Source organism: Pteropus alecto, unplaced genomic scaffold (genome assembly GCF_000325575.1).
Source record: "Pteropus alecto unplaced genomic scaffold, ASM32557v1 scaffold110, whole genome shotgun sequence".
Taxonomy (NCBI): domain Eukaryota; kingdom Metazoa; phylum Chordata; class Mammalia; order Chiroptera; family Pteropodidae; genus Pteropus; species Pteropus alecto.
The window spans coordinates 9,727,036-9,742,458 of record NW_006431920.1 but is presented as its reverse complement, the minus strand read 5'-3'; the positions used below and the strand labels follow the sequence as shown (position 1 = coordinate 9,742,458).

Here is a 15,423-nt window from a genome sequence, read left to right as displayed (position 1 = left end):
GCGGGAGGTCCGCGCCAGGGACGGGGAGAGGGCAGCCGCGGGGATTCTGACCCTCCCTCCTCCCCCAGGGCTCCTCGCTAGGCCCCCGCAGCGCCCTCTTCTTCTCACCCGGGTCACGGGTCCCTCAGTGAGCGAGAGCCTCCCGAGCCGCCTCCCCGGCCATGGCCAACGGAGTGATCCCGCCGCCCGGGGGCGCCTCCCCCCTACCCCAGGTGACTGACGCGCAGGGGTGGGGGAAGAGGAGGCAGACGGAGGGCCCCCGAGGAGAGGGGCGTCCTCTGGCTCACCCTGGGACCCCCAGATCCAGGGATGGGGCTGGGCTGGGGGTATGGAGAAAGAGGGGGTCTTTTGCTATTTTTTCAGATCTGTTGACCTTTCTCCCTAGCCCTGGGAGCCTGGGGTGCTGACCCCAGCCTGGGGCCTGGGGAGAAGGGGTTGTAGAAGATGGAGCCTACTGGTGCCCCCTGGCCCCGCTCAGGATTTGGAGTTGGGGTGGGTGTGTGGAGCCTTCATGGGTAAGGGCCTTAGGAGAGGCTGTCTGAGCCCACAGGTCCGGGTGCCCTTGGAGGAGCCCCCTCTGAGTCCAGACATGGAGGAGGAGGATGATGACTTGGGCAAGACCTTGGCTGTGAGCAGGTTTGGGGATCTCATCAGCAAGCCCCCGGCCTGGGACCCCGAGAAGCCCAGCCGCAGCTACAGCGAGCGGGACTTTGAGTGTGGGTAGCCTGGGGACCCCTAGTGTGGCTGCCCTCACCACCATCACCTTCATTGCCACCATCGCCGTGCTCACCACTGGCTTGGTTACCCAGTGCCATCTTGTGCTGGATGCTGTGCTGGATGCTGTGCTGGGCCACCATACCATGTTAAGTCATCCTGCCTCACTCACCCATTGCCTGTCCACCTGCCAGGGGAGCTGGGCCCCAGTCTCAGGTGAATCGTAGGGAGATGGGCCTGAGGCCTCCCTCCGTGACCTTCATCTTCCCCAAGGCTCTGCCGGACCCCTGGCCTTGTTCTCTCTGCCTTTTCATCTTCCTTAGCTTTCTGATTCTACTTTTCTTTTTCTTGCTCTATCGTGTCCTCCTGCCCCACCCCATGACACCCCCCCATCCATTATTCCTGTTCCCCTACTCTACCAGGCCTCACCAATGGCAGGACATGGACACAGGTGTTGGGGGGAGCCTGGCTCTGGAGAAAGGACTAGGGTGCCCTTGTTTGAGGCCTTGAGCTAGAATAAGGTGTGTACCCCTAGGGTGGAATGGGGTCCCATTCTGCTGTGGGGGCTTCATCTGGTTCTCCTACACCCTCAGTTCACCGGCACACATCCCACCACACCCACCACCCGCTCTCAGCACGCCTGCCTCCGCCCCACAAGCTGCGGCGACTGCCCTCCACCTCTGCCCGGCAAACCAGGGGGAAGAGGAAGAAGGAGAAGACCTCCGCTGCCCCCTCTGAGGGGACCCCTCCCATCCAGGAGGAGAGGGGAGCCGGGGTGGAGGAGGACGAGGAGGAGGAGGAAGAGGAAGAGGAAGGGGAATCTGAGGCAGAGCCTGTGGAGCCCCTACCCTCGGGGTCCCCACAGAAAGCAAAGGTAGGAGTCTGCCCCCGAAGGAGGGCTGGCGGCCGGGGGAGGAGTGCGGGGAGGAGGCGAGGACATGGCAGACGGGGCCTGGGCCAGGCTGGGCAGTGGGCTGGGAGCTGAGTTGGGGCGGGAGCCCAGGGGCCCTGGTTTGTCCACAGTTCTGGTTTGTCCACAGTTCTCCATTGGAAGTGACGAGGATGACAGTCCCGGCCTCTCGGTGAGGGCCACCTTCACCAAGCCCCTGCCCTCGGGCAACCCTCGCTCCGACAAGAGCCCCCAGCACTCGGTCAGGTACTGGCCTCTAGCCCAGCCCAGAGGAGGTCCTGGCCTCCTTCCTGGAGAGTGTGTCCAGCTCTGACCCCAAAGAAGAAGGAAGGAGAAGAGGGAGCAGAGGAGGCGGGGTCCAGATGATTGACAAGGAAGAGAGAGCCAGAGGGCCATGTGGGAGAGAGGGTGTCAAAGTGAAGAGGAGGACGAGGATTGAGAGGAAGGGACAGGAAGGAGGAGGTGAGCTTCCTTCTCTGCCCAGGAGGAGCCTGTGTCTAGTGCTCAGGGGGCCGCTGCAGGCCTTGCCCCAAGCAGAAGGCAAAGGAATCCCCTAAACGGCCCATCTCTACTGCGGTTCCCCATCAAGTCAAGGCTGCCATGTTGCTTCCTCAGCTCCCCCAGCTCCCGGGCCCGGGCCTCCCGAGTTGCTGGGGAGAAGAGCCGGCCTTGGAGCCCATCAGCCAGCTATGATCTACGGGAGCGGCTGTGCCCAGGAAGTGCCCTGGGCAGCCTGGGTGGCCCAGAGCAGCAGGTGCCCACCGACGAGGCAGAGGCCCAGATGCTGGGCTCTGCGGACCTGGACGACATGAAGAGTGAGTGACACCCTGTGGCCTTCCCCCACGGCCCACTCCCATGAGCACTGAGTCTGTGTGGGACCTTAGAGAGGCTCCGTGCTCTCCCCTGGCCAGGCTTGAGCTTCCTCTGCAGTGTCCCTATCTGCTGGAACATGGCCAGTGATGGGGAGCTCACTACCTCACGAAGCCACCTCTCTGGTTGCCAGAGCTATTTCCCTTCATGACACTTCTGCTCTTCTGTCCTGATTCTGTCCTCTGAGTCACCCCGGGCATAAGGCAGCCCCCCTTCCACATGATGTTTGGAGATATCATTATGTCCCCCCTCGCCCAAAGCTCTGCTTCTCAGGGCCGACTCTTTACCCCTTCGCAGCAGCCCCCTGAGTCTGAGCCGCTCTGCCAGGCCTGCTTCTCCCTGCGTTAGGGGCCCCCTCTCTCCTGTCCAGCCACCCATGGCTGGACCTGGCCGTGATCTCGGCACATTCCTTCCATCTTATCAGTGCCCTGGTTTCTGTGCCACCTGTCATCACCCACGAGGCTCTGTGCCTGGGCCAGGGGCATCAGTGACCCCACCCTCCTCCCCCTTGGAACCAGTGTGTAGGCGGGGGTGGGGAGGAGGGCTTTGAGCTCAATACGTCATGGAAAGTTGCCAGGGCCTGAGGACAGGGACAGGAACAATCCGATGGCAGCAGCAGTGGTGGTGGCCCGATGGGGGCAGGTCAGGGGGAGGGCGTGTTTACAGATCGTGGGTGGGGGCTGGAAGCAGCCCGCAACAAGCCTGGGGACGTGGAGAGTCGGGATAAAGAGGCCCAGCCATCTCCAGCTCTGGCTAGACGAACACTACTCCTGTCCAGGCTCCTTCATCTGAGGAGAGCTGGGGCTCTGGGAGGGAGCAGGGGCCGAGGCCTTGGTCGTTGGGGGAATGACGAGTCCTCGGGAGGAGGTCACAGAGCCCAATGGGACATTGAGCCCCGGGCCCTGGGATGCCGAGAGCCAGGGCTCCGGGATGGCTCCAGCCCCTAGCCCTCGAGACTCGCTGGCCTCAGAGGACTTAGAGATGTTTGTGCTGGACCTTGAGGACTGTGACCTGGGGGAGTCCACCAGGGGCCAGCTGAGCCCCATGGCAGGGGGACCAGCTTGTGAGTAACCCGGCTGCTGGCCTGGAAGGGGCAGGCGGGGAGGAAAGGAGAGAGGTTCTGCCTGATTCTGCCCAGACGAGTACCTATGGGGTTAGATGTGGGTGCCAAGAGAGGGCTCAGAGGGAGAGTGCTGGGGGCCTGGGGCCTGGCGACTTGACGTAAGTCATGACACTCAAGTCATGACACTCCAAAGTGAGAGGCGGTGGCCGTGGCAGGGGCTGTGGACTGAGTTGGGGGTCTGCTTTTTTGCTGTAGCTTGGCTAGTGGTCCCCTGTGACTTTGGGCTAGTCCTTCCTCCTCTCTGGGCCTGTATGAAATTGCCACATTGGACAAGATAGTCCTGTTGGCATGGCCCCTGGGTGACTGTGGCACCCACGAAGTGGACTGGCTGGGCAGAGCAGGGGTCTGGAGAGGCTGGCCATGGCCCTGAGGCCCCGAGTTGGACCCCTGGGACCACTAAGCCCACCTTCTCCGCAGGTCATCGGCTGGAGGACAACCCTGGTATGCGGCGGCACCTAGTGAAGAAGCCATCTCGGACACAGGGTGGGAGGGGCAGCCCCGGTGGCCTGGCTCCCATCCTGCGCAGGAAGAAGAAGAAGAAGAAGCTGGACCGAAGGCCTCACGAGGTACAGGACCTGAGGGGGTGGGCCTGCAGCTTCCTCTCGCCTCCCCTTCCCAGAGCTTTTCTTTCCCGTCCTCCCCACCTTGCCCCGTCACCATGTCCCCAAGACAGCTGGTCCCACCTGGTGGCCCCCAGGCCCTCACCCTTGGTGCCCACCCCAGGTGTTTGTGGAGCTGAACGAGCTGATGCTGGACCGCAGCCAGGAGCCCCACTGGCGGGAGACGGCTCGCTGGATCAAGTTTGAGGAGGATGTGGAGGAGGAGACGGAGCGCTGGGGGAAGCCCCGTGTGGCCTCGCTGTCTTTCCGCAGCCTCCTGGAGCTCAGGAGGACCATTGCCCACGGTAGGGACCCTGCAGGCCTGACCCTGGGGCTGCATGCCCTATTCACAGACCACAGAGCCTGTGCTGGGCTGCCTGGCTCCTGGGGACCACGCCCTGGAGTCAAGTGAGGTCTGGCTGCTACTCTGGGGATGTGGACTCCAACTGCTTGTGAGTTATAAACTCTGAGGGCCTGTACTATGCCCTAGTCCCTGGCACTGTACCTGGGGCAGAATAGGTATCAGTCTACATGGAGTTAACCAGCAAATGACTCCCCTCCCTGGGCGAGGAGGTGCTGTGTCCTCGTTCTTCTGGCTGGGTCATGGCCACGTGGAACTGTATATCTGCCTGGGTGTACCGGGCACTTGGCTCACCCAGCACGTTTGCCTGCTCTGGGGAAGCGAGGCAGCTGGGGGGTTGTTTTTTACTATCTGATGGGGCTGTGTCTGCTCCCCTACATGCTCCCAGGAGCTGCCCTCCTGGACCTGGAGCAGACCACTCTGCCAGGCATCGCACATCTTGTGGTGGAGACGATGATTGTGTCTGACCAGATTCGGCCAGAGGACAGGGCCAGTGTCCTGCGTACCCTGCTACTGAAGCACAGGTGACCGGGTGGGGTGCTGGGAGGGGGCCTCCTGGTTCAGCTGCCCCTCCAGGAATACAGACGCTTCTGCGTGGCTCTCCAGGTTCTGCTCGAATACTCCGATGGACGGGGAACTCATTCCTGGTTCATTTTGGACATCGCCAGCCATTAGAAAGTTCTTTCTTACATTGAGGCAGAGGGATAGAGGCCCTGACTCTCCATTTCTCACTGCCTCATGACCTCCGTCCACCAAAGGCCTCTCTTAACCTGCCTTGCTCCCTCTGCCCTTTCCCCAGCCACCCCAATGATGACAAGGACAGTGGCTTCTTTCCCCGAAACACGTCCAGCTCCAGCGTGAACTCAGTCCTGGGCAATCACCACCCTACCCCCAGCCATGGCCCTGATGGGGCGGTGCCTACCATGGCTGATGACCTGGGGGAGCCAGCACCACTCTGGCCTCATGATCCTGATGCTAAGGAGGTCAGTTGCCTAGCTCTGACCTGGGCTGGGGGATGGAGAGGCCTTCTAGTTTCAGTGGAAGCCATTATGGCTTCACTGAGTGGGTTAGGGAGGTGGGACACCTTGCACCGTACTAGGCGTGTGGGAGATCTGTAGGGGACATGCACGAGGGAACCCTACCCCGGAGAAACAGGAGGTTGAAATGGGATGATGTAGCAGATCCGGGGAAGACATTGAAAACAAGACAAGGCTGAGGTGGTTGTTGGGGGGAGGGGTTTTGGGGGAGGGGTCCAGATCTTAGGCTGGTCCCCTCCCGATGTGGGGCACATCACCCACAGTCCCTACCCTGGCTGGGGTGGGAGGAGGCAGAGTTAGAGGGCAGCGTCCAGGGCTGGGGCAAGGGCAGGGAGGGCCTGCCATGGCCTCCGGTCTGGGTCCCAGCCCTATTCCAGTTCTGCGTCCTCAGAAGCCCCTCCACATGCCTGGGGGAGACAGTCACCGGGGGAAAAGCCTGAAGCTGCTGGAGAAGATCCCCGAAGACGCTGAGGCTACTGTGGTGCTCGTGGGTAAGGAGGGCTGGGCGCTGGGCGCAGGGGCCACACGGCATGGGCACCTCCACTGTGGTTTGCTGGCCTTAGGCTCTGGCCTGCAGGCTGCCTCTCCCAGCCCCATCCAGGCCCCCACCTGCCCATGCTCTTCCTCACAACCCGTCCTGCCCGCCGCCCTTTCTTCCCCAGTTCTCTGCCTGCTTCCCTTCCAGTTTTCTGCTATCTTGGACACCTGCTAGTCCCTGTACCACCTTGGTGAGAAGCTGAAAAAAAGCGCCCCTTCCTTGAGACCCTGAATTTTCCTTTGTTGGTAAATTGAGATGACTAGACCAACACATAGATGAATAAGCCTCCTTTAGGTCGGGATTTCTTTATGTAGTACACCACTGGTTCCGCTGTACATGGTGGCCTGAGCTAGTCCCGCCTGCCCTGGAGGGGACCTCCCAGGCCCTCGTGGGCGGGGCACTCCCCTTTGCCCAGAGCCCTGTGCCTCATCTCACTCTCCCCGCAGGCTGTGTGCCTTTCCTGGAGCAGCCGGCAGCGGCCTTCGTGCGATTGAATGAGGCCGTGCTCTTGGAGTCTGTGCTTGAGGTCCCCGTGCCGGTTCGCTTCCTCTTTGTGATGCTGGGGCCCAGTCATACCAGCACGGACTATCATGAGCTCGGGCGCTCCATTGCCACCCTCATGTCTGACAAGGTTGGTCTCGTAGCCCGGGGGCTGGCGCTCTAGGCCTGTTTCCTGGGCCCTCCTAGTTTCCTGTCTCTCTCACTGCGCCCAGGGTGCCCACGGATGCGAGTGCTAATGAGCCTCCTGGGTAGAGGCCATGCTTGGAGTGGTGGAGAGGGCTGTTGGGCGAGGGGAGAAAGGGAGTGCGGAGGTGGATGCAGGGGGAGAAGCAGCCCAGGCCCCCAAGTTTTGGACATGACGTGAGACCTGAACAGGAGGGCTGGCTACGGTGGTCTTTGCTGCGGCTTCTCCTGGACTTGGATAGGAGGGTCCTCTAGCCAGGGGTGATGGTCAGGACACTCACCAGCCTACAGGGCGTGGGCACTCTGCTATGCCGGGCATTGCCCCTTTAGCCGTTGCATCGTGGAAAAGTCTGGAGGCTCCCAGGGGACTAGAGGGCCCTCGGAGGGGGCAGTGTTCAGGGCAGTGGCTGCTTGCTGGCCAGCAGAGCTGTGAGTCAGAATTTGGACAACTGGACCGGACCTGTGTATGTTGCTGGACGTCCCAACACCCCCTCCCTGAAGCCTCCTCCCGGGGGCTCCCTGGGCCGGCTCAGCCCCTGCCCTCCTGCCCCTCAGCTGTTTCATGAGGCTGCCTACCAGGCCGACGACCGGCAGGACCTTCTGAGCGCCATCAGCGAGTTCCTGGATGGCAGCATCGTGATCCCCCCGTCGGAGGTGGAGGGACGGGACCTGCTGCGCTCTGTGGCCGCCTTCCAGCGAGAGCTGCTGCGGAAGCGGCGGGAGCGTGAACAGACCAAAGTGGAGATGACCACCCGGGGCAGCTGCGTGGCCCCTGGGAAAGGTCAGCCCCTTTGGGGCCCACCGTCCCCCACCCCACTCTCCTCCGCACAGCTCCTACGGCTGTGGCCCCAGCCCTCTCCGGACTCCCAGTGGCCCAGGCAGGGAAGGGTTGAGGGCCTCCCAGCACGAGGGACTGGTCTGCGTTCCAGCAGCACCTTGTTCCCCCAGAGCTGTCAGTGGAGTTGGGGGGCTCTGAGGCGACCCCTGAAGATGACCCCCTGCGGCGGACTGGCTCAGTATTTGGGGGGCTGGTTCGGGACGTGAAGCGCCGGTACCCACATTACCCCAGCGACCTGCGTGACGCTCTGCACTCCCAGTGTGTGGCAGCCGTGCTGTTCATCTACTTCGCCGCCCTCAGCCCCGCCATCACCTTTGGGGGGCTGCTAGGTGAGGGGAAGGGGAGGAAAGGGGAGAGGGCTCTGTCACCGGCAAGGTGCCTGGGCCCCAGTGATCGTCTTAGGGGCTCGTGGGTGAGAGGGCATGGACTTCGGTGTGAGCTGCTGGGTCAGGGGATTCTAGCGATCACTTTTGGGGCGCTATAAAGTGAGAAGGGGTGGGGGATCCTGTGATCACTTTGGGGGGCTGGTGGTGAGGGGGCAGGAGGGATGGGATTGATGAGGGGGCTCTATTTATCGCTCTGGGTGGCTGCTCCATTCTTTTAGGTCCCCAGGTTAGGGTAAGCTGATCAGGAAGAGGGGCCAGGTGGGAACCGGGCCAGGGGCCATCCTGCTGACCCTTGCCTGCCCCAGGGGAGAAGACCGAGGGGCTGATGGGCGTGTCCGAGCTGATCGTGTCCACCGCGGTGCTCGGAGTCCTCTTCTCTCTGCTGGGAGCCCAGCCGCTGCTTGTGGTTGGCTTCTCAGGGCCACTGCTGGTCTTTGAAGAAGCCTTCTTCAAGGTGACAGCCCTGCCCCGGCCCTCCCCAGGGATCACCTGCCCGGCCCCAGTCCCTCCGCCCAGCTGACAGCTTCCTGCAGTCTCCCCCTCCTCCTCCTTCACTGCCCTGCAGACCCCCGCCCATTCTGTGGGGCCCCGATGCCCAGGACAGACTGCTGCGGGTAACCACCCCTCCCTCCTGGCCGCCAGTTCTGCCGAGCCCAGGACCTGGAGTACCTCACCGGCCGGGTGTGGGTTGGCCTCTGGCTGGTGGTCTTCGTCCTTGCCCTGGTGGCTGCGGAGGGCAGCTTCCTGGTCCGCTATATCTCGCCGTTCACCCAGGAGATCTTCGCCTTCCTGATCTCTCTGATTTTCATCTACGAGACCTTCCACAAGCTCTATAAGGTGGAGGTCCAGAGAGGTCCTGGGGGTGGGGTGGGTGTAGGTGGGTAGGTGCTGGGCAGTGCCCTGGGGAGGGGGCGGCACGGAGCGCTGGGGGCAGAGGGAACAAAGAGGGGGGCTCTGTTGGGTGTGGGCTCGTGGGGTTGGGGACACCCTGGGTTAGGTTGGAGCTTAAAGGGAAGGAGTCAAACCCACAGGGTATATCGGTCAGAACTCCAGGACGCACTTGCACAGGTATGTGAAAGACCGGGCGCTGTCAGCCCTATGGGGCTGGGTGTCATCGGGTCACCTTTTGCAGAGGGGTGTGTGTATGATGCAGCTGCATGTTCTGTGTTACTGTTGTCTGGTCAGGTATGTGAGGGGCCAGTCCTCTCCCTCACAGGTGTTACCGATAGTGATGAAATCAGGGTCACCTGCTTAGGTGAGCACTAGGGCAACCTTGTAACCCACACAGGTGTTCACGGAGCACCCACTGCTGCCATTCTACCCCCCTGAGAGGGCATTGGAGGCTGGGCCGGACCTGAACGGGAGTGCCCTGCCTCCTACCGAGGGGCCGCCCGGCCCGAGGAACCAGCCCAACACGGCTCTGCTGTCCCTCATCCTCATGCTCGGGACCTTCCTCATCGCCTTCTTCCTACGCAAGTTCAGGAACAGCCGCTTCCTGGGTGGCAAGGTGCATGGCTGCTGGGAATGGGGCCTGGTCAGCCCATGGACCTACACCAAGTCTGAGCCTCCCTACCCTCATCAGAAGGCCCAGCGAAGTCTAATCAGGAGAGAAATGCCTGCCTGGAGGGCGCTGGCACCCATGGGGTTTAAAGGGACAGGTTAGGGAACTTCCGGCACCAGATCAGGCCCAAGATCTGGTCGGGGGTGATAGGCCCCACGTTAGCCTCCTGACCCTCGTCTCCACCTTCCGCTCCCTTCTCTCGAGGCTCGACGCATCATCGGGGACTTCGGCATCCCCATCTCCATTCTGGTCATGGTCCTGGTGGATTACTCCATTACAGACACCTACACGCATTTGAGTGAACCTCAGCCCCCTCCGGCAGCTCATGCTCACCCAGGGCCTTGAGAGGCGTGCTGTGACACGTCCCCATTGCCCCAGCAGCCAAGATCGAGGCTGGAACCCCGATTTTCTAGTGTCTGGCAGTGGCCTGCTGGGGCCACAGGGGTGGGAGGCTGGGGGTTTCAGAAACAGCCACACAATCCGGCGGAGGAGGCCACCCAGGGGATCTGAGGCCATAGGTGACCCTTAGTCACGACTCCTGGGGGAGCAGGTGGGGGGCTGGGGGCAGAATGGCAGATGTTCCCACAGCAGTTCTCTTGGCAGTTCTGGGGCTTGGGGAGGAGGTCTCTGTCCTCTACTGGATCCTTGTAGGACTTTGGAGGATACAAAACTAATTTCCCCCAAACCTGTTCACCCCCAAGTTCCCCGGATCCCTGGTACTGGGGACACACACTTTCGTGGGAGCAGCTGCTGCATGGGTTCCTAGCATGGAGTGGCAGTGTCCCTGAGTCCTGTCTTCCTTCTGGCCATGCAGAAGCTGACGGTGCCCACGGGGCTCTCGGTGACCTCCCCTGATAAGCGTACATGGTTCATCCCACCCCTGGGCAGTGCCCGTCCTTTCCCGCCCTGGATGATGGTGGCAGCCGCTGTCCCGGCCCTCCTGGTCCTCATCCTGATCTTCATGGAGACACAGATCACTGCGTGAGAGGGCTCGAGGGGACTCGGGCGGAGGAGTGGAGGGTGGTGGCATGGGCAGCAGGAGGGTACCCGCCCCTGGGACACAGTTTCCCTGTGGTGCTTTGACGTGATATCTCTGTTGCCACCACCATTTACAGGGTGACATTTAACAGTCTTTAGCACACAGCAGTATATTCTCTGACTCAGCGATGCTCACACGTATCTCATTTGGGTTAAACCACAGTAACGTGGTGAGATCTGGCATCTGGCTTTTGTGGTATTTTAAACATCCACAGTATAGGAATTTGGCTCAATTTGCTTAAATGTGAGAACTTCAATTTGGGAACTTGAAAGAGGAAGCTGGCAGGTCCTGGGGAGAGCCCTTCTCTGCACGTGCTCCCCCCACTACCTTGCCCCTGCCGCGTGTGCCTCGCCCTGCCGCTGGCCCGCCCGCCAGGACACTCAGCCCCCTTCCGTCCGTCCTCTCCTGCAGTCTTATTGTCAGTCAGAAGGCTCGGAGGCTGCTCAAGGGCTCTGGCTTCCACCTGGACCTGCTGCTGATCGGCTCTCTGGGTGGGCTCTGTGGGCTGTTTGGGTTGCCCTGGCTCACGGCCGCCACCGTCCGCTCAGTCACCCACGTCAACGCGCTGACTGTAATGCGCACTGCCATTGCACCTGGTGACAAACCCCAGATTCAGGAGGTGCGGGAGCAGCGAGTCACCGGCGTGCTCATCGCCAGCCTCGTAGGTGAGAGTGTCCACCTTGCGAGGCCCTGGCCCCTGCCTTCTTGGACCCCAAGGCCTTAAGTCAACTCTCTCTCCCAGGCTCGGCCCAGGTCCCCTCCAAATCTCTAAATGAGACTGTCTAGCCTCTGTCCTGCCCTGGACCCTCCATCAGCCCCTTTCCCTCAACCCCTTTCCCGGTGTTCTCTCCTATTCCGTCTTCTCTTGTTCATGGTGATGAGGCCCAGCTGATCAGTTAGATGGTCCATGTCCTGTCTCCTCCCCAGGCCCGCTCATCTTCACAGGGCTGTTTGAGGGGTCAGGTAGGTCTGTGTCACCTCCTCCAGGCCTGTCCATCGTCATGGGGGCTGTGCTGCGCCGGATCCCCTTGGCCGTGCTCTTTGGGATTTTCCTGTACATGGGGGTCACGTCACTGTCTGGTATCCAGTTGTCCCAGCGTCTGTTGCTCATCCTCATGCCGGCAAAACACCATCCCGAGCAGCCCTATGTGACCAAGGTAGAGCCAGGAAGCATGGAGGTGGGGAGACAGGGTGACGGGGGGTGGTTCTGAGGGATTCCTGGGTCAGAGATGGACAGGATGACTATGAAGATGGGTTGGGATCTGGGGATCGGCGTCCCCAGAGATGTAGGTAGGAGTGTGGTGAGATCTGATGCCCGTTCTCCAGGTGAAGACATGGCGGATGCACCTGTTCACCTGCATCCAGCTGGGCTGCATCGCACTGCTCTGGGTGGTCAAGTCCACGGCAGCCTCGCTCGCTTTCCCCTTCCTGTTGCTGCTCACGGTGCCTCTGAGGCGTTGCCTTCTGCCCCGGCTCTTTCAGGACAGGGAGCTGCAGGCGGTAAGGGCTGGTGCTCGGGGCAGCATCAGGGTGGATGGGCCTGGAATCAGGGAGACCTGGGTTCCAATCTCTGCTGTACCACCTGCTAGTGGTGTGACTGTACACAAGTTACCTAACCTCTGAAATCTTATTTTCATCTGTGTAATGGGGCTAATAATAGATTCTACCTTATAAGATTGTTGTGAGGATTAAACAGTAATTCAGGTAAAGTACTGAGTACAATGGTTTGGTGTAAAGAATGCACAGGGCTGCTGCAGACGGCTCTGCAGGTCATGCACTGAACAAAAGCACGTAGCCAAGGGACAACCCGTGGGGGTGGGGTGGAGCTGAAATCCCTCTTGAGTCTTATTTTCGTAATCTAGAGGAAGGGACATCTTTTTGCAAATCATCCACCCAAACATGGTCTGTAGAGGTACCTACTGCAGAAGCTAGGACTGGCCCCGGGAAAGCACTTCATATGCAGCAGCTGCTATCATTATTATCAGGAAGTGTCACTGGGGAAGATGACCTGAAGGTTTTGGCCAGAGGGAAATGCTTCAATCTAGGGTCATGGTCCCTCCAGACAGTGAGGCCTGGAAAGGTCTGGGAGCAGTGAGGGCTGCTGTCCAGGGGAGGAGCTGGAGGGCACGAGTGTGCTTCCCCGCCTCCCATGACCTCTGCTCCTCCCGCAGCTGGACTCGGAAGATGCTGAACCAAACTTCGACGAGGACGGCCAGGATGAGTACAATGAGCTGCACATGCCTGTGTGATCCTCCAACGTGGGGCCCCTCAGAGACCCCAACACCTTAGTGACCGACACCCGGGCCCCTGTCAGAACCCAGCCCCAGGGCCGGCGGGCTCCTCCTGACCTAGAGATGTGCCTGGAACCACTACTGATGCCTCGGCCACAGGGGCGCCCTGACTCTGCCTGGGGCCCTGACCTTGTCTCACCCAGGTCCTGTCACAGACCAGACCATCACAGGCTTTGAGCTCATTACAACCACACTCCTTGTCTCGTGTCTGCCTCACTTTCTTGATTCCATGTCTTGGTTTCTCAGGTCATACTTACCCATCTGGAATTGGAAGAATTCTTTTTTCAGGGTCATCAAAACTGGGGAGAGGTTTGAGGCAAGGACAGAATTCTTAGGGGAAAGGGAGAGAATCAAGACCGCAGAAGGTCAGAGCTGGGCCTTATCGTCACCCCTTTGAGTCCGCTGAAGTGCAGCTGAGGAGCGGAGAGGCTCAAGGTCTGGCTCAAGGTCACTAGCCTTTAATCCTGCCCCCGATTAGAAGGGGGAGGGTGGGAAAGGGGAGAAGGAGGTGGTTTCTCTGCTTCAGCCACTAGGGAAATCAGAGCTTGCCCAATGGCTGTGGAGCGACAGGGGAGAAGGACAAACGTTCATCTTTTTTTCCTAATCCCTGGCATTCCAAGGAGCAGGAGGTATAGCCTCCTCGACGCCAGAGTGGTGCTGGACTTGGGGTCCCTGGACCATTTTATATTCTCCTGGCTTAAAAGAGAAGCAGTTCTGGGATTCCTGAGGCCACTCCTTGTGCAAATCTGTTATGCCAGAAATAACCTGGAGGCCTTGAGGAGGGTGCAAACTGGGAGCGCTTTGCGTCACAGTTGCTAGGCAACCAGCAGCGTAGTGGAACCGGTTGTCTCTGCTTTGCCCTCTGGTGGTAGCTTTCTCACACTGCAGGCTCTGCCCCTAGCGGGCAGGAGCACCACTGCCACCTGGTGGACCCGCTGTGGTCAAAGATTCCACCCATTCGAGCACTTGCAGTTCCTCGGCAGACAAGGGGGTCCAGCGAGGTTAGTGGGGTTCCACAGGCCTGGGCGGCAGTGAGCATCCACAGCCGGGATCCCTCAGCCCCACCTTAGCCGTGTCCTCTGGAGCCGGCCCTGCTGCCTTATTCTTTCCCCAGTTTCCTCCCAGGTATTCAGGCCAACAGCTAGAACTTTCCAGCTGGTCAGGAGAGAAGGGTCAGACCACTGTGCGACTGGTGTTCATAAGGAAGAGTTGAGGGCTTCCAGCTGTCTTGGTCTCTGGCACCACGATGGCCTCTAACAGCATCTGGCCTCTGACAAATCCCCTGGCCTAAGTGCGGATAAAATCCCTTTCCCCTGAGATTGGACAAGGCCACGTGGAATACCAGAGGAGCTTCGCCAAGGAGCAAAGCAAAGGTCAAACGCAAAAACCTAGAGCATAGATGCGTGCAGAGAAGATTCCAGATGCAGAGGTGGCGGGGGTATGCAGACCAGCTTGGCAGAGAGGCTTTGCGTTCCTTCCTGGAGCCCTATATAAGGTTGCCTAGTTCCCCTCTGAGCCTCAGTGTGCGCAGGCTCCCTGTTTGCTCTGGGGGATGTGGAGACCCAAATCCCCTGCGCACTCCCAGCAAGGAACTATCTCTTTCTGAACCCCTGAAAGAAAGAGGACCTGAACCAGGAAGGCTCGGCTCTTCATTGGACACGGCTTGAGTCAGTCATCTCTGCTTGGCAAATAGCTGAGAAGTGTGGGCGTTCCTCAATTGGAAAATGAGAAAAAAAGAAGGCGAGGACTTGTGAAACCCGATGAGTCCTGGTCCTGGCTGGTGTGTCAGGGTGGCCTCTGGTATAAATACGCCCTGAGGCCTCAGAACAACAGGTGAAAAAATTTTAGTGAAAGGTAGCACCGGACATAACCTCTGGCTAGTGAACATGTCACTCAATTTGAAGAACATAAACAAGGCCTGAGAGCCTGGAGCCTTGAAGACCATCACTGTTCTCACCTGCCTTCCCCCGCCCCCTATCCCCGGACCCGCCTGTATTTAAGCAGAGGAGGCCAGAGCTGTCCAAAACACAAGCTGAGCTGGGCCTGGTTAGGGGAAGATTCTTCCTCACCTGGGGGCGGGGGCTGTGGAAGCTCTGAGAGGACCCAGGGGGCCGCAGCAACCCAAAACTTCGCCAGGAATGGATATCTTGAAGGATGGGAGAGGGAGGAGTGTCAGTGGGGGCCGGGTTAGGCATGGGAGAGAGAAAAACAAGGGATGGTGAGACAGTGGCAAACCCATAGGTAGGGAGCCAGCCTGGCCCGGGGCCTGGGCAATCAGAGATCATTTCACTTGGGACATTCAGAGTTTGTCCTAAAGCCATTTCCTCTGACTTTCTCTTTATTGACCCTCCAACCTCATACTCCTGGGGAGTTGGGCAGCTTGACAGAGGCCTTCTTCCAGGTGTACAGGGGAACCAGTGGAGAAGAACACTATCCAGCCCTGGTGGCTTGGATCTGGGGAATAAAGGAGTG

At 60.1% G+C, this 15,423-nt stretch overlaps 1 protein-coding gene across 9 annotated transcripts in view; it reads left to right on the top strand.

The window, feature by feature from the left end:
• The window catches only part of SLC4A3 (solute carrier family 4 member 3), a 13,822-nt gene extending 655 nt beyond the window's left edge, over positions 1–13,167 (top strand). Inside the window, exons 2-24 of one of the 9 annotated variants that reach the window (XM_015585461.2) lie at positions 69–212; positions 551–716; positions 810–863; positions 1,308–1,588; positions 1,755–1,870; positions 2,240–2,439; positions 4,035–4,183; positions 4,341–4,521; positions 4,966–5,101; positions 5,377–5,560; positions 6,006–6,105; positions 6,599–6,783; positions 7,392–7,617; positions 7,785–8,003; positions 8,366–8,514; positions 8,703–8,897; positions 9,349–9,567; positions 9,826–9,911; positions 10,432–10,602; positions 11,072–11,325; positions 11,588–11,817; positions 11,987–12,160; positions 12,832–13,167. In XM_015585461.2, the coding sequence (XP_015440947.1) occupies positions 162–212; positions 551–716; positions 810–863; positions 1,308–1,588; positions 1,755–1,870; positions 2,240–2,439; positions 4,035–4,183; positions 4,341–4,521; positions 4,966–5,101; positions 5,377–5,560; positions 6,006–6,105; positions 6,599–6,783; positions 7,392–7,617; positions 7,785–8,003; positions 8,366–8,514; positions 8,703–8,897; positions 9,349–9,567; positions 9,826–9,911; positions 10,432–10,602; positions 11,072–11,325; positions 11,588–11,817; positions 11,987–12,160; positions 12,832–12,909 (3,804 nt within the window). In that variant the 5' untranslated portion in view covers positions 69–161 and the 3' untranslated portion in view covers positions 12,910–13,167. Of the gene's footprint in view, positions 1–67; positions 213–550; positions 931–1,136; positions 1,589–1,754; positions 1,871–2,239; positions 2,440–4,034; positions 4,184–4,340; positions 4,522–4,965; positions 5,102–5,376; positions 5,561–6,005; positions 6,106–6,598; positions 6,784–7,391; positions 7,618–7,784; positions 8,004–8,365; positions 8,515–8,702; positions 8,898–9,348; positions 9,568–9,825; positions 9,912–10,431; positions 10,603–11,071; positions 11,326–11,587; positions 11,818–11,986; positions 12,161–12,831 lie in introns of those variants that run through there. The other 8 variants (XM_025043310.1, XM_025043308.1, XM_025043311.1 and 5 more) reach the window with 8 other exon arrangements.
• The last annotated feature ends 2,256 nt before the right edge of the window (positions 13,168–15,423 follow it).